We start from the raw sequence: 23430 nt of genomic DNA on the forward strand, positions 1-23430 counted from the left end.
ATGTGGAGGTATAGGAACTATTTGCTTCAGCACCGAGGTACAGGTGGCCTATGTAAAAAAGCCCCATCCCTAATATTCACTTCTCCTGCCACCTAAGCACAAATGATCTGCATTTGACCATGAGATTCTGTAGTTGCCAGAAACCATGGGCAACTAAGGGAAACTTAGTTTCTTTTCCTTGGATTAAGTGTGGCTCCTGTTAGTTCTCCATTTCCATCATTCACTCTTAGGTTTATCTAAATATTGTTGGAATTGTGAATAAAGCATTGCATCAATTTTAAGAAATAGAAATCTGATTCCATCACAAATTTGGGAACATATTCTATAATACCTCCATTTCTTCAGTAAGATCCAGTTTTAACATTATGCAATACATTTCCTATGGATTTATATAATAGAATGAATCTGGCATCCTGATAAATATTAACTTTAAAAATACACATAAATGCAAGTGTAGATACCGTGTTATTCTTGTGAGGGGAGGCTAGAGAATTTGCAGAGAGAAATGAGAAAATGTTAAGAACTTGATTGTACTGAAAAAAATAGCTCGAACTAAGAAAAGAATTTATTTCCAAGATGGTGGGAGAGAGTTTTATTAACAGTTAAGAAACCACATTTTAACAGGCACATTTCACTGTAAGTGTAAAGTGTTCCCTGGTGAAAAAAATCAAGCCATAGGCAAAACACCTTTTCCGAAAGTGCTTGCACAAGGAATTGCTGGAACTCGCGGATATCCTTATAAGTCGTTTTCCACGGTGATTGCGGAGCCTTTAAAATAGGAGCCTGGTGTGACTCCCCTAGGAGATGCCTCCTTTTCCGTTACCACTTTATTTCAGTTCCACTCACTTTGGAGGAAATGATGTGTGCAAAGCCAAGGGCAGGATCGACCTGTTCTGCAAACAAGGGAATCATTTACTATCTGTTAATTTATTGCAGCGGAATATCAGGCGCTCTGCAGCAGTGGGCCAGGAATGACGTCAGCAGGCAGTGGTAAGGACTTAGGACTTGTTTTGAAATTTACTAAGCATGTGCAGAGGCAGCACTGGGCCTTCTTGTGTGTTTCCACTTGGTCCCTTTACACCAGTCTGGTCCGACCCCCCTCTCTGGCCATCACTGCGTGATCTACCTGGGACACCTAGAAGCCCCCAGTGGCAGAACAGCTATGGCACAGCAGGTCCTGGGATTTCTGGGTGTGGGTGTGGCACTCATTACTGAAGGGTTGGGTGCTCTCCCAGGGTCACTGATGTGAACGAGATACAGTGACCATGGTGGCTCGTTCATGAGAAGGGGCAGCCTGGCCCTCCTTTGGATCTACCACTATTGAGTACAATTCAGGGTTACGAGCTCAATTGAACCTATGCACATTTTGAACACTTTCTCAATGGTCAAGTGCTCAGTCATTCTCAGATGGCAGTAGGGAGCCATCTTGTGTTTTGTAGCAGGTGGTGATAGCAATTAACTGAGTGAGAAGAAAATGAAATGTTTAAGTGTAGAAGTTAGAAGTAGAGAAATCCTGGTGCCATGAAAGAAATTAAAGGGGAGAATTGAAACAAGTGTAAAAATAGGTGACAAGAAAAAGGAAGGGATTACTTTATTAATAAAAAACTAAATGATTTGATTCAAGAGCGTTCTGGGAAAAAATAGACTGACTGAATTGATTGTCAGTTCATTCTCTTGATTGATTTCATTATTATGTGTGGATAAAGAAAGGGTGAGGTGGATATTTGGAGGAGAAAAGAGGAGAAGTAAGGAAATGTATAATGAGTAAGGAGTTAGTGGGGAATAAATAAGTGGTGATAGGGACCTGGATAAGGAAAAAAAAAAAAAGGTCAACCTTGATTTATAGAAGAGTCGGGCAACAAGATTTGAGACTAGCCACTCACTGACTGTCACTTGGCATCACCCTTGACTATTAGAGCTCTCCTCAGGCTGTGAGCAAACGGAAGAGGAGGACCCAGCCTCATCTGGACAGAGTAGCAGAGGCTTCTCCAGAGCAGGTGGTAGTTGAGCAAGCTTCAGACCAATGTGTAGGTTTGCTCCAGACCTTTCCCACACAGAGTGAAGAGGGCATTATGTGTTTATGGCAGAGTAAGAGAGTTAAAGTGAATAAAGAGTTCATATTTTAATTTAATCTTAAGAATACTGTCGAACCTACGGAAGTCTGAACCATGAGAATGACACAGTCACCTTGGTTTTAGGCCGTTAAGTCTGGTGGCAGTGTAGAATGTAGATTGAAGAAGGACAGGCTGATGGCAGGGAGACCAGTTGTAGGACCCTGGGCTCTGTATTTGATCAACCTTTCCACCTTGATGTTTGGACAAGAAGTCCAGGAGTTCTCCTCTTGATTAAGGATTGGTAATCTTGTAGTTCTAGCTCAGATGCCAAGCTCCTCTCAGGGACTGGTGGAAGGAAGACTGAGTCAGAATATCTTGTAGTGAGAAAAAGGGATCAACTTTCTCATCAAGGAGAAACATTATTTTCATGAGGTCCTAGGGTCTTTACAGTTATTGTAATGTTATTTTTTGATAGTTCATTTGATGTTTACTTTAGAATGTTAATGATTTTGAACTTTTTTTGTGGTGTAGATATAAATGAATGTGCATTAGATCCTGATATTTGCCCAAATGGAATTTGTGAAAATCTCCGTGGAACCTACAAATGTATTTGCAATTCAGGATATGAAGTGGATTCATCTGGGAAAAATTGTGTTGGTAAGACGTTTCACCTGTTTTCTAAGACATTTCATGCATCATGCATTCTTTCTTTTGTTGCTTGAGGGAAACTGCTCTTGAGTAGCTTAAAGGACTGGACAAATGGATGCTCTACACTTTGGGTGTCAGCATAGCTGAATCCTGACAATTTATATCTTTTGTTTAACTATGTAAAGGATGGAACATGGCAACTGTCCCTCTCATACAGCATGCAGTTCTTTAATTGCGCAGGTTGAAGCCAAGTGCTGCCCCTACTAGGTGCCTTTGTTATTAGGGCACTGCTAATTGTCATTATGCACAAAGTAGATATAGCAGTTATTTTCAAAACAGCAGAAATCTTACTCTGAGCATTTTCACCTGCTTTCCTTCTAACTATGTGGCATTTGTACTCACATAAAAAGAACTCACAGTAAATCAAAGTATCTTCTCTCCCCACCATTTAAATCAGCTTTCACCTGAGTTTCAGGCTAAGCAAGTACCTAAAAAAATGGAGGATAGAAGCAGGTCATGGGAGCCCACAGGTTTATCACAAAACCCTCTTCTTTCGACTGCAGGTTTCTTTTTCTCTCCCTAACTTTTATTGCTGGCCTAAACCTGCCCCTTCCTTCTTTATGGTCTACAGTTGAATTTTGAAAAATGATTACTTTCTCTCTCACACCCTTAATTTTAGGGCCCTTTTTTGGGGGTACAGTTGTTACATGAGCATACATGGTACTTTCAAACTAGACTCAACTCAAAAAAAAGTTTTACTATTTCATTTTCCCGTAGGAGCCTCTCTACATTGGCAGACATGAAAAATCATTATTTATTTGGGCAGGCCAGAAAGGCACAGAGATGTTTTAGCTTCATCCAAAAATCACGCAAAAGGGAGAGTTTGGGAGGCAGAAGGGATTCTTCCTTCAGGGCTTTAGTGTCTACTCCAAAGTTGGGCCCATTATCATCAGGTCAGAAGTATGTTCATACTTCAGATTATGTTCAGAGGTGTGAAGCTAGGAATCAAAGATCCGCTCCAGCCACTTTCCACAGAGTTCCAGGGACTGGCTATTTTATATCTTAATCTTCAATTCCTCAAATTAAAGTTCCAGGTTCTTCTGACATCATCAAAGTTTAAGAATTGCAATATTGACCTTTTTGGGAAGTATTAGCATTCCTTATATGATTTTGACAGAATTCTCAGCATGCTATTTGCTCAGACAATACATAACTTTATACTTGATTTTCCCATATTTTAAGAACCTTGTAAACACAGCCCTCCATATCTGCGAGTTTTGCATTCACGTATCTAACCAACCTCAGATTGAAAATATTTGAAAAAAAATTCCAGAAAGTTCCCAAAAGCAAAACTTGAATTTGCCATATACCAGCAACTATTTACATAGTATTTACATTGTGTTAGGTATTATAAGTAATCTAGAGATGATTTAAAGCATATGGGAGGATGTGCATAGGTTATATGCTAGTACTATGCCATTTTATATAAGGGGCTTGAGCATCCACAGATTTTGGTAACCTGGTGCTGGAACCGATCCCCTGCAGATACCAAGGAACAACTGTTAGTTGCTGATTTAAGTATATTTACTGCTGTGAACCCATGCAGCTCTCCAGTGCTGAATTTATGTATCCTTTATGTAAGTGCTACTAGCTTGTCTAATGGTATTCTAAGCAGAATCTCTCAATGTATAAAACGTCTCTTGTGAATATGTAGTCTATTTTGTGGGCTGAGTGATGTACTTTAGCTCAAAGAGGTATAACAAACTGTTTAAGTTCTACATTTCCTAAATTATCTAAGTAATACATATCAAAAGTTTGGTTTTGCATCAGACTTGCCTATTATTCGGCTGAAAGCAAGGACTTTTCCTCAGCTCTCTGAATCTCGAGTCTTAATTCCTCATGACAATTATAAACTCTACAGATTGCTTCATACTTTATAAACATAACTGGAGACCACTTAAATTATTCTAAAGAAGAGACACCCATCCTGGAACTAATACTTATCAAAAATGGACCATACTCTCAAGGGCTTCCCTGGTGGCGCGGTGGTTGCGAGTCCGCCTGCCGATGCAGGGGACGCGGGCTCGTGCCCCGGTCTGGGAAGATCCCACATGCCGCGGAGCGGCTGGGCCCGTGAGCCATGGCCACTGGGCCTGCGTGTCCGGAGCCTGTGCTCCGCAGCGGGAGGGGCCGCGGCGGTGAGAAGCCCGCGTACCACAAAAAAAAAAAAAAAAAAAAAATGGACCATACTCTCTAAATATTTATTTAGTTCCTTAAAACAATAGGATTAGTCCTTTTAATTCTGGCACAGTGAAACAATTATATAAATATTTATGATTTCCAGCAAATCTAGGTTTTCTTCCTGCTAAAGAAAGAAGAGAATTAAATAGTGTCTGGTGACTTTAGACTTTGTAGATACCTAGTATAGATAATCAGCTCAAGCCCCTATTTTCCTAAAATAGGTAATTTCAGCAAAGATCAATGGTAGAGGAGTTTTGCCTCTTTCGTTGAATTAATCATATCATTATGACCTTAAAAACTTAGCCTAAAAATGCAAAGAAATTGCATGCAAAGGATGGGATCTTTTAAAAGTTTATGTTTTTTGGTTTTCCAGATATTAATGAATGCGTATTGAATAGTCTACTCTGTGACAATGGACAATGTAGAAATACTCCTGGAAGTTTTGTCTGTACCTGCCCCAAGGGATTTATATACAAACCTGACCTAAAAACTTGTGAAGGTAAGATGTATTTTTGTTCTTATACCATCTACTTTGCTGCCTTTTGGAATGCCACTGGAAAACCACGAAGGTAAATTAGAGTCACTTCTATTTTAGACAGTTGTGTCACTTTGTTGAGATTCTGTGATCCTAAATGACACTCCTATGCACTTTGTAAGCTACTGATGGTACTTACCTGCAATTGGTATTTTATTTGCCATTTATTTTGCATTCAAATGCCATTTAAAAGTATTCACTTTGTATTTGCTACAATTGGCATTTTATTTGCCATCATTTAATAGATGATGAAAATATTAAATATGTGCTATTTGAGTTAGTAATTCAGAAATCACACTTACATTTGCTCCAGATTTTCTGAATAAAAAGATTCAGCCATGTGCTGCACATAGAGATGTGCTCAGTTATTATTTTTGGCATTCCATCGGGCCTAGAAAAAAAAATCTATCTAGGTCAGATTTACTATCTAATGAAGAATATGTGGGAGAAAATGAGACCAAAGTTTAAATATCCATTTGTGCCCAAGATTAGTTTTTAGCAGTAATGTAGTCCTGTTTTTGTTTCAGACATTGATGAATGTGAATCAAATCCTTGCATTAATGGAGTCTGCAAGAACAGCCCAGGCTCTTTTATTTGTGAATGTTCTTCCGAAAGTACTTTGGATCCAACAAAAACCATCTGCATAGGTATTTGTCTTTCTGAGAATGATTTTCCTATGTCTATCAGTGCTGCTGTATTTAATGTCTGCTTTTATTGCAAAAGGGTTTCAGTATGGAAGAACAAAGTTTTAAATGATCATTATTCCTTGTTTCATGATGCTATTCTTGCTGTAATTCCAATGCACATGTTTGCATTTTTGATGTAGATTCTATTGTCTGTTAAATATCATCACTCCCTTGCCCCTGCAGAAACCATCAAGGGCACTTGTTGGCAGACTGTCATTGATGGGCGATGTGAGATCAACATCAATGGAGCCACGTTAAAGTCCCAGTGTTGTTCGTCCCTTGGTGCTGCCTGGGGGAGTCCGTGCACCCCATGCCAAGTTGGTAAGAGAAGCAGGTGCTGCAGCTCCTGTGCCCACTGGGCACTTTGCTCGGAAAGGGGAAGCTGAGAACTTTGTTCATTTAGGCTCACATGGGAATTTTAGAAGATTTCATTCTGATGACCTCAATGAAACATGTGGCTGAATAGGAAACTAAGAGAAGTGTCAAGGACAATAATTTTATGTGATTTGGTTAATGTATTGTTTTCCATCACCACACTGTAATGTAGTTATCTGGAGTTGCTTTCCTAGATCAGCAATTCCTATTGGCTCTCTCAGGAACCTCATGATTAGGGGTCCTGAACTTTTTACAGGCGCAGATTTTCTTCCCCTCAAAATGATTGATGTAAAGGCACCACTGTTCATCACTAAACTAAAGTTGTTGCAAAGCTGAGGTTTGAGAGCCTTGCTGATTCAATGTTTAGATATATAAATGTGTGCACTTATATAGTGTGAATGCTGCAGGGCATGAGATCTTCCAGTTCTAGACTTTGTTTTCCACATCCATGTTACAGTAATCCTATAGTGTGATTCGGATTTTAGGGCTAATAGCAAGAGAGAAATCGAGTCAATTTCCTTCTTAGTCATCATCTTAGTTTGATCTTTAGGGTACCTTTGGGTCTTTTAGGATATCTCAGATGAATTGAGCTTTATTCAAGGAGACATTTCATTCTTCTCCTTCACCTGTGCAATCTCAGAGACACTTTGTCGTCTCAGACTTATTCATAGCAATAAAATCAATTTCATGTTAAAGGTCCTCTTTCATGTTTCTTATACCATGTCATACAAAGTCTGGATATTGTTATCTCAAATTTGTTTTTTGCTTTTTGTTTTTTTGGTACAGATCCCATATGTGGTAAAGGCTATTCAAGAATTAAAGGAACACAGTGTGAAGGTATTTATGATTATTTATAAATCATAAATTTCTGTGTGCATGAAGAATGCTTGTGTTAACTTGGACTGGATAAAGCTGTCATATAACTTCCCAGTGAGAAATGTGTAGCAGGGGAAAAAAACTAATGAGAACTGCCGAACATGAACAGACGTGAGTTTCACAAGCATATATGCTATTGCCAGCGTCAGATCACTGTGGTCAAAGGGCAGCGTGGCTGAAAATGCTTTAGGCTGACCATAGTTTTGAGTGGCTACAATTTCAAACTGCTATCTATGAGGAAGACAGAAAAGGAAGTTTTTGATGAGGCTATAACATTTGCATTTTTCTTGGTTTGTCCTGGGTTTTTTTTTGTTGTTGTTTGTTTCATGGTCACAGATGATGAGAAGGACACACTCTGTTGCCTCGTTTTTGAAAGTCTACATGGATTCTCTCCAGTTTCCTGTGATATTTTTCTCATGGAGTCCCAGATAGACATAGGTCAGGGTGACTAACACAACCTGACATGACACAGCAGCTGAAAAAATTTTAAAACAGCAATTAGTCCCATATGTGGAATGAAATGAACTTTTTTCTCAGCTAAAATAAAGAGGAACACTACATCCCCCACCCAAGGTCTTGCTTTCCAAATGATGACTGAATCCTTTGGCCTCTCTCTGGTCCAGACCCACTGTTAATAACTTATCTGACCTCAGCAGCACAGTTTGGTACACAAGTGGCCAGAGCAAAACAAAACAAAACAACCCAAAGAAGGTAAATTTCCCCCTCCCAATTTATTTCTCTTATGAGGAAAGATTTAGAATAATTTTTTCAACATCCCTGGCTTGGAAAGTTATTTCTTCTAAATAGAGACACAGTGTGTGTGAGTTTCTTGACTAACGCTCCCCTTTTTTGGCATTGGCAGGTAAGTGCCTTTCTTTGGGTTAACTTGATGGTGAGTATTTTTCCAAAACAATGTGCAGAGAACATAATGCTCTCCATCAAGCAAACTGGGCAGGACTAGTACATTTGAGACAGATGCAGTGAATGATGAATGAATGAACATGCGCACCTTCCACCACTCCCCAACTCAGGCTGGGACCACCAAGGCTTTGACGGAACAGCCTGAGACCATTGCTGAGTTAGAACTAGATACACACTTTCTTGGGATGTCTCAGCACTTCTCAAATGAGACTCTTTTGACTGGCCCCACATATTCCTCGATGATGGATTTTTTTTCTATGCTCATCTTCAAGCTACTTCTTCTTTGCTAGTTTGAAAGACCAGGCTTCTCTTTCTCTACTCACTTGCAGCCCTCTGGTCTCATAAAGCTAATTGTACGGCCCCTGGGAGCCTTACCTGAGATGTCTATAGTACCCAGACCTGTTCCCAAGAACTCCCACCAGCTCCGTGTCTTTACAAATCAAAAATTACTCCCTGAGACTGATGGAGAAACTGTTATATCTTTGGTAATAGGTGGGTTCAGTCTGGTTGCTTTTCAAACATCCCAGAAATTCTACATGAATTATTTGGAGGCAAACTAGTTTTGTAAACTTATCAGGTTCAAAATGATCTTTTCCGTTGTGGTAATAATATGACTCCATGAATGGAATGAAGTAGAATGATGTTATACAGATATATTAACTTCATGCTTTTTTTTCCTTCATAGATATAGATGAATGTGAAGTGTTCCCAGGAGTATGCAAAAATGGCTTATGTGTTAACTCTAAGGGATCATTTAAGTGCCAGTGTCCCAGTGGGATGACTTTGGATGCCACAGGGAGGATTTGCCTAGGTAAATACCGTTCATTACTTTTCTAATGAATATTTCTTAACGATTATTAAAAACTCAGTTAACAAGATACAGCTGAATATTTGGTTCCAGGTATAGACACACACACATCCCAAATTCAGCATTTCTATTAGGATGCATTGTGGTTTCCTGGACAAATAGCCTTCCTGACTCAGCTCTTTATTCATTCTTTATAAAAAGAGTAGAGAACACGTCAGTGAAGAGGAACTTTAGTTCTTTATTGTTATCCATCACAGTTATTATTCTAGAGCTCTTAAATCTGCCCTCCATGGGCCATGGACAGAGAATTCTAGGTGATTGGTAAGGAGAACACTTTTGCTTAATTGGAAACTGTAGCCTTAGCCTGCTAGGCAGGGCTGCTGTAAGCCAGAAGGACAGGTCTTTGCAGGAAACTCTTGTGGGTATCAGGAGTGAAGAGTGTAACAGCCTGAGGAGTGAACCTGAGGGAACGAAGGCTGTTGTCAATATCAGCCATGATGAGATTCTCCATGACAACTGCTAGAACCCAAGTGACAGTGATGTGGAAGAGACTGGACACCAAACCCTGAATTCTTAGAAAGCTGCCCTGTGGACTCATAGTGGCAGCAGATTTGAGATCCCACAGTCATGCTTGTGGGGTCTTTGGCTTATTCTGGTGTTACTACTATGGCTTCTGATTGCCAGGAATATGTCCTTTGGATCACTGGTTTCAGAGTCCATGACTCTGGAAGTGATGCTTAGCCATATTGTGTATCTGAAACCACTCTGAAGAGCATCTTTAGTGAAGGACCACTGTAGGTGGTTGAAAGAGCGGCATGCAGTTAAGGGATTTGCATCCTTTATGAATTAGGATTAATCAGCCTTTCAATATAAAACTTTGTAGTTTATAATGTAAGCAATACAGAATAGAAAAGCTGGAATTCAGAGGCTGGAGTCTTTTCATAACTATGGATGTCCGTTAATCCTATTCTGAGTCTTAGCTTCTTTGTTTAGGAGGTATCAGCATGTAATGAGAACGCTTTTCCAGGTTCTTCAGTTGAAACATGCTTCAGTATTTAGTTTAGGATTCATTTTGAAATTAACCATCTTAATTAATAGAGGCAACCCAGATGCGAAGTTGCTCAGAAGGCTTCAGTAGCTTTCTAACATTAAAGGAAGCTCACACTCCCACAAGTATCCAGAAGAATGTGCACAAAAGCACATGTTGAGGTGAAAGAAATACTTGAGAAGAGGAGTGGATGGCTTTTCTTTGCTGTTTTTCCTCTTTAATCACAATTAGGGCAGTCCTCATTTCAGAGTTTACTATTCCACCTCTCCAAAAATGAAGTGGATCTGAGAAAAAGGTGCTGGTGCTAGCTGAGATGTTCTCCAACAATAAAGACTGCAGTTGGCTTTCAGCTAGAGAGGAGATGTCAAGACATCATGGAGTGCATGCACTGGTAATAGGCATGGTCTGTACAGGGAGAAAACATCTCCCAAAAGAGCATTGCAGGAGTTCTTCGAATACTGCTCCTTATGTAGAATTATCAGAAAATACCTAGAGTTCAAAGGCTACTTGCCGCAAGAAGAGGTGCACATAAATAAGAGCTGCCAGCTAAGAGTCTTTATTAAGAAGGAAAACCCACCACCAAGCCTAGGTTCCTTGGAGGAAAAAAAATTAATTTCAGTCAATAAGTTTGTAGTAAATCGTTATGTGTCCTGTACTTTGCCTAACACAACGTTGGCAGTTTGAGGCAGTGAAAACAGAGCAGCTCTCCTCAGCTTCCCTCCGTTCGTTCCCTCTGGCAGATATCCGCCTGGAAACCTGCTTCCTGGGTTACGAGGATGAGGAGTGCACCTTGCCCGTGGTTGGCCGCCACCGCATGGACGCCTGCTGCTGCTCCGTCGGGGCAGCCTGGGGGACCGAGGAGTGCGAGGAGTGTCCCCTGAGGAACACACCTGAGTACGAGGAACTCTGTCCCAGAGGACCCGGATTCGCCACAAAAGAAATTACAAATGGAAAGCCTTTCTTCAAAGGTACAGTGGTTTCAGTGGTTGATTACTCTTCTGTTAGGTCAAAAGGATGCATTTTCAGGAGCACAGAGTTCTACTGACAGAATTACAATGCATGTCTTCAATGCGGTCATCCCTGGATCATTTCAGCTTGCCTTCTTTGATTGCTGAATTTTATACGGCAAAATGTTCAGTCTGTCACGGATTTTCTTTTTCTACATCTCAGGTCTTCCTGAGTCACTTGCCTCTCCCATGTAGTCACTGTTAAGCGTTAAATAGATTTTAATACTATCCTAAAGCTAAGCATAAATGGAAGAAAAATCTTCTTGGGAGATGTTTATGCCATCTACTAGAGCCCTAGAGGTAACCTTTATCTGCTGATTTGAAGCATCCAAGTCACTGTGGTCCCCCTGACTATAGATAACAGTGTGAGAAACCCAGTGACAGGTCCTCTTTGTCCAAATACAGCAAAATTCATTCCTATGGCAAACACTCCAGTGACTTATATTTCAAATTTTATTTTCTTATGCTATAAAACCCATGTAAAAAAAAAAAGGAAGTTACAGATTTAATCTAATTCCAAAATTGAGTTAACTTCTTATGCACAATGATACAGACCTTGTTTACTTCAGCATATGGAAAAATCATAATTGGTTTCTCAGAATTCCGATTATTCAGGGAGGCCCAGCTTATGTTCTCAGTATAGAGTTTAGTGTCGGTTGCCCATTGTGTCTCGACCTACTTATTATACTTCATAACCAAATGAATTTCTAAAAATGGGAAATGAGTATATAAATATCACTTAATTATCCTTATATTAAAAAGTGTAGACTTTTCTTTCTACCGAGCATTTTGTTCAAGAAGTCCTGGGGTTAAAATTATACTGTCTAGAGAGACAGTTTCTAGACAGCCCTCTGAAATGTCTCTTAAGTAAATTAAAAGGAACTTGGATGATTTGCTTACAAAAGCTGTGGCGATCCATTACCGCAGAAGGACTAGATGTTCTTGAGATTTAATCTGCCAGTTCTGTATCTCATGACATTAGGTAGAAATGAACTTGTATTTCTTGAGCTCTAGGTCTTGCTTTAGAAAGGCCCCTAAAAGGGGAAACTCAGATTACTCAAATTACATGTTACATATGCAGTCTCCAAGAAATTCTTATACACATTAATTATATTAATGCAAACTTCATATTAATTGAGAAAATATTTTAAATTAGTACACATTATTTGAGAACATGTTTAAAATAGTATACATCATTTGTAAGGAATTAAAATTATAAATGGCATCTCCTGTGAAATTCTTATTTTTAGGTATTAAAAAAAAGCATCAGAAAGCATAAGTGAATATCTCATTCCACTACATACTCAATTGCTTGCTGTAGGACAATATATTTGAAAATCTTCCACATGCCTTACATATAGACACTAGTGGTTTAGAATTTCTTATTCTTTCATTCAGCAAATAGTTCAGCGTTTGGTGTGTGCTGGGCTTTTAGAAGTCCAAATAAACCCACTCTTTACTTCTTCAATAATACTTTCTAAAATGTAGAAGTTTAAAAGTCTAGATCTGTTTACAAAGTCCTATTTCTCATGGATCATCACACATTTTTTAAAATGAGTATGACCAAGACCCTCTAACTTCCTGAGTTTAAAATGGGGTGTTGAGATCTCCTAATTGGTCACTTATGGACTTTTCCCACATTTAATTTTCCTTGAAGACATCAATGAGTGCAAGATGATTCCCAACCTCTGCACCCATGGCAAGTGCAGAAACACCATCGGCAGCTTCAAGTGCAGGTGTGACAGTGGCTTTGCTCTGGATTCTGAAGAAAGGAACTGCACAGGTCAGTGAAGGGGCTCACCCTGGAGGGACACCCTTTGGAACTCTTGGTCTTAAACATGGTGCCACAAGAGGTAAAGCTATCCTGAGGCTCATCTGCTGCCACTTGCTGCTTTTGTGCAGACATCGATGAATGCCGCATATCTCCCGACCTCTGTGGCCGAGGCCAGTGCGTGAACACCCCCGGAGACTTTGAGTGCAAGTGCGATGAAGGCTATGAGAGTGGATTCATGATGATGAAGAACTGCATGGGTGAGTGCGTGACCATTTGATCATCCCAGGGAAGAAACATTCCAAGAAGCTTCGGTGACTCATCGCCTATGTCGGTTCTTCCTGCTCCCCCAGTGCGCTGGTCTCCTGACCAGTGAGTCACGCATTGGACTGTGGCAGAGGGAGACTGACATGTGGAAGGAATGAGGGAATTCATGCTCTGGGGCAGCGGGTGGCCTCAGACACCAGGTATGGGTCCCTGAGAAGTGAGTTTAACACCTGGAATAGACACCCCAGGGAAGAGAGAACAATTCAAACATAAGCTATACTAGGGGTCACATTCTAGGGTTTCTGTTCATCATTTTTAGAAAAGGAGATTGATTAAGATAGTTTCATTAGAACAGGTTCCCTAGCAACAGGACTGAGATGGGGGCAGTTTTTGAGGGATTGCTCTTAGGAGGAACCTGTAAAGAAGTGAGGGAAGCAGCTTAGGGCAGGGGAAGAAGGAAGCCAATTGTTCGACTGGATTTTAGCTTTAACCTGATCCCACAGGGGCCTTGGAGTGTGAATAGTACCGGAGAGCAGTCCCACCTCGAGGCCAGGAGGCTGAGATTTTATACTCCCACATCAGTTCAAGCAGTTATTGGCCATGGGCAGCCCCCAGCATGGGAGCGGGGTGTAATTTCTCACCTCCCAGGCATTTCTGAGTGAGGTGGATAGCGGTTCTCCAACAAGGAAACCTGTGAGCCATTAGCAGCCAGAACTCCCAGCAACTGGGCAATGAGTGCACTGGCCTGGTCGTGGGGCCCTGGCAGGACCACCACCCACAGCTTCAACAGGGGTCATTTCCACTTTGCAGATATTGACGAGTGTCAGAGAGATCCTCTGCTGTGCCGAGGAGGCGTGTGCCTAAACACTGAGGGAAGTTACCGCTGTGAATGTCCTCAGGGCCATCAGCTGTCCCCCAACATCTCAGCATGTATAGGTAAGGAGGAAGACCACTTACCTGCCGGCAGTCGTTTGGCCCACACCCCTGCCAGAGCCCGAGGCTTACGGCTGGGTGCTTGGTATTCTCATCTTCTATACAGACATCAACGAGTGTGAACTGAGCGCGCACCTCTGCCCCCACGGCCGCTGCGTGAACCTCATAGGGAAGTACCAGTGTGCCTGCAACCCCGGCTACCACTCCACCCCCGACAGGCTGTTTTGTGTTGGTAAGTTCTGTATGGTATGTTATTTATTTTCTTTAGTCTCTTTCGAAAGCACTCAAGCAATGTTCTCTGAGTTCTGTTTCCATCGCTAGTGACTTTTACTTAATCTTTCCTGTTTTCCTGGAGGGAAAGGTCTTCTCATGGTGGCTCACGATCTTTAGATCTCACCTCCCCCATCTGTTTAAAGAACCAATTCAGTGAAGGCTGTACAGTGTTTTAGCTCTAGCAAGTATAATTTGACCCATGCTGCTTTGACTAGTGAACGGTAGCACACGCTTTGTTTCTGCCTATGCACACCCAAGCACGTCAGCCAGTGATTACTAAGTACCGCCTGAAATAAACAAGCCTGGTGAGTGCCGAGAGGAAGACAGAAAGCTTAGGGTGTGATCTCCACCCTTAGGTGGTTTGGAGCAGCTCAGAGATTCCAAAGAATAATTATTGGGAAGAAGACCATAGGATGTTTATAGCTTACAATGCAATAGAGGCCAAGTCTGGCAGTCCTTAAAAATGAGGTTTTGTGGGACAAGCGTTTTGCTTTGTGGCTGGCCCTTAGGAGGTTTAGTTGTGCTGGGAAGAGCGGCACAGAAAGTCCCATGGCTTTAGAGTCAAAGTGAAACTTTGTAGAAACAGCCAGTTTTTGCCTGGTTTGAGGTATACCCCATGTGGAACTGCCAAGTCTCACATGGTTTCTACCCAGAATCATAAATCAGCCCAAATTCTTCTGAAGCATGGCCCAGGACAACTCAGAACTCCAGCTCAGGTCCTTGAAAAGGACTGGAACCTCAGCCAAACGCAATGTCAAGTTTGTAACGGAATCTGTGACCCAGAGAATTTCACCCACGTGCCCATTGTTGTCACTGAGGAATTCTAGCGCCCAGCACTTCTCCTGCATTGTGTGTGGCACACCATATGTTGTGTTCATCTAACTCCCCAACTGCAGTGTAAATATTATGAAGGCAGGAAGAGTGTCCATCTCATTCACTGTTAGATTCTCATCTGTAGCACATAGTAGGTGTGTGGTTAATATTTGTTGAAGGAACCAAACAATGCAGTGACATGCAGTTGCCCTGGGATGCTTTTATAATTTTGTATTTTGTTTTGTTTTATTTGACCCATACATACCTGGAAACTTCAAACATGTGCCATCATCACAAACACAGAGGAAGGTGATATTATTTTCCTTTTTCTTAGACATCGATGAATGCAGCATAATGAACGGTGGCTGTGAGACCTTCTGCACAAACTCTGAAGGTAGCTATGAATGTAGCTGTCAGCCAGGATTCGCACTAATGCCTGACCAGAGGTCCTGCACTGGTAAGTCAGCTTTAGCTTCCTGGGAACTCTCTCACTAGCAGGTCCCTATTAGAGTGGTTCAGGGCCTGGGCTTTGGAGTCAGACAGTCCTGAATTCACATCTTTGTTTTGTCACTTTTTTGGCTGTGCGTCCTCGATGAAGATCCTTGGCATCTGATACCTCATCTGTAAAATGGGGTTCAGATTGCCTGTGTGGAAGAGTATGTACAGCACTCAGCATAGTACCTGGCACATGCTCAATAAGTGGAATATAAACTACATTTTCTTGATTGAGCAGAGTTTTGAAGAATCTGATCTCATGGCCTATTTCAGTGCTACTCAGGGTGTGTTCCTTGGACGGGCAGCCTCAGTACCACCTGAGAAAGTGTTAGAAATGCAAAATCTCAGGCCCCACCCCAGACCTACTGAATCAGAAACTCCTATGGGGGCATCTCAGTAGTCTGTTTTCACAAGCCTTCCAAGTGATTTTGGATTTGTGCTAAAATTTGAGAACTGCTGGTCTAATTTACACTGCCTATTGTATCACATGGGCTAGAAGAGCCATGTAATCAGCCGGAGATGGGAAATGAAGTGGGTAATGTAGATTTTAATTTTGGCTCAGGTTAAGAAGAAAACTTAGGTTTAGGAACCAAAGTTATTTTATTGGACCTAGTAAAATCTACGTTAAAAGCCCTAGATATAAATTTAGCTATAAAAATTAAATTTTGAAAATCTAAGCAGATATGCTTATTTCAAGCATTTTTTACCTTAAAATATCTGTAAAACAGCAAATAATGGACATTAGGCATTTAAATTTGACAATTAGAAAAATAAAATTCATAATCATTTTTGAATGATAAATTTGTATCAGAGATAAAAGTGCCAATTAAATGGTGGTCTTTTTTTTTTCTTGAGTTTGGACTTTACCTAAATGTTTATTACATTTTATTAAAATTTTATTACATATGTAGTACTAGTAGTAGCTAATTTATTGAACACTTAGTATGTACCAAGTACTGACGTGCATTTTTTTTTAAATGATGGTCTTTTAAGTGCATGTGGACCTCCATCCTGAACTGTATGTTATAAATCTTGAAAATGGTTCTCCCCTTTTTTACCCAAGATAACCTGATGAGATAATTTATGTAAAGTGTCATTTGGATTTCAGAGCTAACAGTCTTATGCGAGCAGGCTGAGTTTACTTGACTTGGGTCACTTAACTTTTTCATCAATGATTAATTAATGGAACCCTATCAACAACATGCCATTGTTGGTTTTATTCTCTGCAGACATTGATGAGTGTGAAGATAACCCCAATATCTGTGATGGTGGTCAGTGTACAAACATACCTGGAGAGTACAGGTGCTTGTGTTATGATGGATTCATGGCATCTGAAGACATGAAGACTTGTGTAGGTAAGCAAAAAAGACAGAATTTTCCAATTTGCTAGTTATTCACAAGGACTGTTAAATTACATAAAGATTTGTTTGGGTAGTGAATAGATCCTAAGGGAAAAGTAAGAATATTTAGGAGCATAGTACTAATAATAATCCAAAGCTAGCACTCCAAAAAGCAACTTTCTTGTGACTGTGATATGATGCTCTTGTCAGATATGTTGTATGGACTGAGCTAACCACTGGTCAACTCCAGTGACCAAAAGACATTTCTTTTATGTCTATGCATTATTTCTGTCCACTTAACCCTCCTTTTGCTGTGACTAGAGTTTAGGCTTTTAAATTGTTTGCTTAAGGCAAGCAAAACTTATTTCTGACAAGAATGCAATAAATTCTAGAATGGATTGTTTTGGAGAGTTTCTATTGTTGTCTTCAAATCTGTCAGACTTTTTAATGTAATATCTAATCTGCCTTTAATCCCATTTAGTATATTTTTAATCTCAGACATTGCAGTTTTCACCTCTAAAAGTTTGATTTGGGTCTTTTTTTTTAATATCTTCTGTGTCTCTACTTAATATGTCCAATCATTTCTCTAGCTTTTTAAATACAGGAATAGAGTTATAATAATCTGTTTTAATGTCCTTGTCTACTAATTCTATCACCTGTGTCAATTCTGGATCATTTCAATAAATTGACTTTCCTCTTCATTATGGGCCATATTTTCCTCCATCATTGAATGCCTGTTAATTTTTGCTTGGATGCCAGACATTATAAATTTTGCCTTACTAGTTTCTGAATATTTTTGTATTCCTAAGCTTTATTCTGGAACATAGTTAAGTTATTTGGAAACAGATCGGTTCTTTCAAAGTCTTGCTTTGAAGCTTTTAAGCAGCAGTTAGGGTAGGGCTAATTTTCTCTATTGCTGAGGCAAGATCCTTCTGGATACTCTACTCACTTCCCTGTGAATTACAAGGTTTTCCAGTCTGGCTGGTAGGAGAAGGCACAATTCTACGCCTTCTGGGAACTCTGATGATTGTTCCCTCTAATTCTTTTGGATGGTGCTTCCTCCAGATTCGAGAGTTTCCTTACATGAATATACTGATCACTACTCATCTGGGTGCTTGACTGGGACCCTCTGCAGATCTCTGGAGTTCTCTCTCCTTCTCTCTCTCTGTACATCTCTTTTCGGTCCTGTACTCAGCGCTATGAACTCTAGCTACCTTGGCCTTCCCCCTCACCTCTTCAACTCATGGACATTTCCTGGTTCCATCTGTCATCCCCCTCCCTATGCCATTGCCTTAAAAATCTCCCTACACAGTACTCTGGGGCCTTTGTAGAACCCACCTAGTTTGTTTTTTCTCACAGGGATCATTGATTTTGTTGGCAAATTGTCCTTTCTTCTTGTTGTTATTTTAGGTGAGAAGGTAAATTTGGTTCCTATTGCTCCATCTTGGCCAGAAGCAAGAGTCTAGAATTGAAATTTAAAAAATCACTTCACATTTGTGTCTTTCAAAAACACTTACCGAATATTTGTGAAGTCCTAGAAATTAAAATGAATGTCATAAAAAAAGATAATTTTTAATTTGGGAAAGAAGTGAAGTTTGTAACTATCTGCACTAAGACTACTAGTTTATCTGTCTTTTCTTTCAAGATATGGAACTAAAATGTTGGCATCATGCAGTCTGAATTAAAATTTTCATCTTGCAACGGAATATGCTGTTTTAAAAAGTTTTCTAGACTGTCACATAAACAGGCTCTATCCCCAACCTCGAGTCAGTCAGTTTATTTGATTACTTGACCTCCTGCTTGTGGCCCAGATAAAAAGCAGGTCTGCAGGGTTAGCCTTCAATGTAGGAAGCAAATGTGAATTGGGCTACGTAAATATACTTTTTTTTTTAAGTGAAAACATTTCATCTTTTCTATTTGTTTGTCATAGTTGCTTTATCTCAGGGGAAATTTTTCAGTGATATCAAACAAATGGTTATATGTACTAATAATATCTGTATTTTACAGATGTCAATGAATGTGATCTGAATCCAAATATCTGCCTAAGTGGAACCTGTGAAAACACTAAAGGCTCATTTATCTGCCACTGTGATATGGGATATTCAGGCAAGAAAGGAAAAACTGGCTGTACAGGTATGTTTTTTCAAATTGAACAATAAAACCGTAAGTGATTAAGAGATTGCTACCATAATTATAGATTAACATAAGTTTTAAAACTATTAATATTTTAATTACCTTATAAAGCATTTTGTTAGTATTTTTTCATTAACTTAGCCTGCACTTCTCTGAAATTTGTCATACTTTAGATTGGATCTAAGGTGAGGTTTTTTTCCCTTTACCTGTGAAAAAAAGGCATATGAGATAAATTACCACCATAAGTAACACTATAAATATCAACATTTTATGAGGTTAAAATAACATTTTTATATCAAAGTAGTTAACGTGCTAACTACCAAACATATCCCTTTATTAAAGCAGACCTTTCCCAATAGCCTCCATTGCCAACCCTTTCATTTAAGGTTTTATAAGTGAAATTACTTTTTAAAGAAACACATCCTATTGTAAAGCAATTATACTCCAATAAAGATGTGGGAAAAAAACCCCAACACATCCTACAATTCATATATTTCATCAAGTCTCATCAGTCTTCTAGTTTCTTAAATTAATGTGCTTTTTTTCAATTAAGTTGCTTTAGCCCTAATTAGTCTTTATTCGTGGGACTTAGCAAATCTCATGAAGTGAGAAATTAAACCATTAATTTTGCTTGTTTAATACCAATAGCACATAAGGTCTTTTCACAATATTTGTAGGAGATTATTCTGTTAAACATCAAATGGAAGCAGTCACTCTGAGTGAATGTTGTTCTTTCTAAGTGTTTAATTGATGTTTTCATACTTGAGGCAGTGATGCTTAGTACATGGAACAATAAAGTTTTACTGTAGTTACCTATAGTAACAAAACAGATTATGGCATATAACATAATTTAAAACATAATGGAGACCATGGTGGGCTTGAATTAGGTAACTGCATCATTTCTTTACAAATAATAGACTTTAATTTCAAAAGGCAGTTTGGCAAGCCATTGTGACTTAAAACAAACGTTAAAATATTTGCAGATTGGCAGTGTGGTACAGGTACAGATCCTTTTCTTAATTATATCAGCGTTTTTCAAGAAAGTTCCCAATATATGCATTACCATTTTAAACTGTTCAGTTATGCAAAGTTTCAAATACAGATATACAGACATCACCAATAAATTACTATTAGTTCAAAAATGACAGATTCTAGACAAATTATAAAAAGAAGCATGTAGCTAGAATGCTTTCATGCTCACTATATTAGTCTTCATATGAAGCATGTCTAGGGGTCCATTCTGATAAATGGCACAGAGTTTAAAATCTCTAGTCCTCATGTGGTCTCTGGGGGTACAAATGATGCTTATATCAGCATATCTGTGGTTCAAGATTTATTTTTAGCTTTCATTAAAAATATAGGACTTAGGGTAAGGGGTGTTGGTCTGGTAGTAATGCAGGGGAAAATTGGACAGTTCTATATTGCATTTTACCTATTAGAGGCTAATACCATTGTTTGGCAAGGTTGAACTCACTGCAAGTCAACCCAGAGAACCGTGATTCTTATGAAGGGAGAAGTTAATCTAATGGGACAGTCTTCATTCCCTGTAAGAAAAAGATCTCTAGAATTTTATGCTCCAAATTCCCGCTAACAGAGGCATGTGCAGAGGCTGACTGTTTTAGGCCTCTTATCATGAAGAAAGCTTAAATTTTCATGCAACATTAATATCATTTAAGGTACATGAGGTATAATGCATGTAATGCCCTTGGCACAGTGCTTGGCATACAGTAGCTGGTCAGTAAATAGTACCTATTGTTGTCCTTATAAAATGAGACACATAGACACAGTGTCTAGAAGCCATTTTAATTAAAAACATAACTTCTAGTCTAGCAAAATTCTGTACTTCTATTTACTGATATGCTTGAAATCAGTTTAGAGAAGGAAAATCTTACTCTGTATATTGAAAGGCTTGTTTTTCATAATTGAGTTTGCACAGATACTAAGACTATAGTGACGAGAGCTATGTACTCCACATTAGATGAGATGACACCAGTTTTACATTAAGAACAGCAGTCTTTTAGTAAATTACATGAACAGAAACATGGATTTGAAGTCCAAGAAATATTCTGTATCTTTCCCCAAGGGCCAACATCCCCCTTCCCACTTTTAAATTATAGCCTAAAATGATTTTTCAATTGCATAAAATTCAGCTAGTACTGTAGGGAGAAGAATTGAATTTCATGGTCCTTTTGCTATCATAGTAGCATGGTATGTGATATTCTCATGTAAAGGAGTAGACCTCTGGATTTTATTCCTAGTTCTTTTACTGGTTCATGAGCTTGAAGAAATCACCAGGATGCTCCATGGTTATGCAAGTGTTCCCCTTGAGTAAGCAGCCCTGCAGTGAAGTATGGAAGGAGAGGGTGTATTAGGGGCAGGAAGAAAAAGAGGTTCTCTGTAAATCCTGCTATTAACAACCAAGGGTATCACATTTGATTGGAAATGACTTACACAAACAGGAATTGGCAGCAAGTTTGGTATACTCAAAAACAAGTTTTAAAAAATCTGAGCCAAAATGTTTTTTGAATCCCATGTAACTAGGGCTCTTTTAGCCTGCTTTTAGTTTAAAATTTGTGTCACTCACAACTTAGAGTACCATCAGGTTACCTTGGTGATAGTATGTTAAAGACAAGTGTTTATAATGTCCCAGGCAACTAATGTAAATAGAGATATGTATCTTGCTTAATGGGATAAGCAAGCCTCACAACAAATAACAGTGAAGAACAGACCTGGAAATATGTTTTAATGACAGACAAGGGAAATATATCTACTTCTATTTCCATACATATATAATATGTATACATACATATCATATGTACACATATATTTTAATGAGTACCTTGTAAAGGAATTATAAAAATATGTATGCTATTTCATAGGGAGGAACTTTGTTTCACAAGAACTTAAAAAATGTCCTCTGGGTTCCATTACAGCTTTGTCTAAATATTTCAGCTCCCTTGTCATTACTGATTGTTTCCATTTTAACAAATAAACATGTTTTTTTTCCCCCCAATCACTTTAGCAGTGTTCAGAATCCACCCACTGACTTACATTCCCAGCCCACACAGATGTTAAGTGTTCCTTTTTTCTCCTTAAGCTTTGTTCAAATCGTGGATATGGCTGAGGGGAACGTTCAATTTAATGAAGGGAGAATGGACATTTTCCTGTAACCTAGAACACATCTCTTCTATCCTTGGCTTAAGGGGGCTGGATTACAGTTTTTCTGTGGCCCACACATACAAGGCTTCTGATGCCCATTCTACATAATTGTAATCAGACAACAAATTGAAAGAAGAAAAATTAGACTGCTGCTAGGTGCCATCCTTGGTGCGTCCTGGCTTTCTCATGCTAATCTGTAAGAATGTACCTACCATCACATGCTGACTCACTCAGTCAGTGAGTAAGGCACACAATTAAAATCAGGATTGTTTTCAGTTAAAATATCAGGATTGCTGGGCAACTCCATTTCTCAGTCGTTCAGCTTTTCATAAGAGACATGTTGCTGTGGGTATAGTCCATGAAAGAGAATCACGTACTTCAAAACCACCAGCACTCAGTGAAACTTTGCCCTCATTTCCTTCCAGCTCCTTATCACTGCTAATTGTCCTCCACTGGCTGTCAGCCTGTGAAAACTCTGTGGGTGTTCAGTTAAATAGTCGTGGCTGAAATTTGGGTCCAAACTGAAAAATCCAAGTAGCCTTCACGTTTGGCCTCTCCATTCACCCTAACGCCCTCTTCCCCAACGCCTCACCAAGGAGATTCCACAGTGTGCCAGCCCTGCTGGACTAGGGCTCTCGTGACTGATGCCCAGATGGCAGGAAGGCAGGCGTTTGTGTGGGTGACACAGCCTCTCCCTCCATGACTGTCAGAGGAAGCCAGAGCAGCTCAGAGCACAATCTCTTTCTCGAATGTCAGATTCAAGTGGAACACACCCAGAACCTGTGCATGGGGTCTGCTCAGACCACACCCTTGCCCTTCACGAGAGCCATGCAAGTAGGACCTTTGAGTCTCTGTGAGGGAGCTTTGGTGGGGTGAAGGAGGTTGCAGTGTCAGCCCTAAATTTGAATTTCTTTGCTTTTCTTGGCGTGTGCTTAATCTTAAAAAGGAATTTTCTGTCTGGAGCAAACTTGTGGGGGAAAGAGAACATTTGTACAGAAAGAGATGTTCTTGGCAAGCGTGTGCTATGTTTCCCTCACATTATTGAAG

General features: G+C 39.6%; 1 protein-coding gene across 1 annotated transcript in view; it reads left to right on the forward strand.

Annotated features, from left to right (window-relative positions):
• FBN1 (fibrillin 1) overlaps nt 1–23430 on the forward strand; it is a gene marked incomplete at both ends in the record, with an annotated part of 254926 nt that overhangs the window by 151983 nt on the left and 79513 nt on the right. Inside the window, 15 exons of the mRNA XM_079700378.1 lie at nt 937–990; nt 2586–2711; nt 5317–5442; nt 6006–6125; nt 6348–6485; nt 7326–7376; nt 9022–9147; nt 10933–11160; nt 12857–12982; nt 13102–13230; nt 14048–14173; nt 14277–14402; nt 15591–15713; nt 16981–17106; nt 19099–19224. Coding sequence (XP_079556504.1) covers nt 937–990; nt 2586–2711; nt 5317–5442; nt 6006–6125; nt 6348–6485; nt 7326–7376; nt 9022–9147; nt 10933–11160; nt 12857–12982; nt 13102–13230; nt 14048–14173; nt 14277–14402; nt 15591–15713; nt 16981–17106; nt 19099–19224 — 1851 coding nt within the window. The remainder of the gene's footprint in view (nt 1–936; nt 991–2585; nt 2712–5316; nt 5443–6005; nt 6126–6347; nt 6486–7325; nt 7377–9021; nt 9148–10932; nt 11161–12856; nt 12983–13101; nt 13231–14047; nt 14174–14276; nt 14403–15590; nt 15714–16980; nt 17107–19098; nt 19225–23430) is intronic.

This window comes from Hyperoodon ampullatus, assembly GCF_949752795.1.
Source record: "Hyperoodon ampullatus genome assembly, chromosome: 3".
Lineage (NCBI taxonomy): Eukaryota > Metazoa > Chordata > Mammalia > Artiodactyla > Ziphiidae > Hyperoodon > Hyperoodon ampullatus.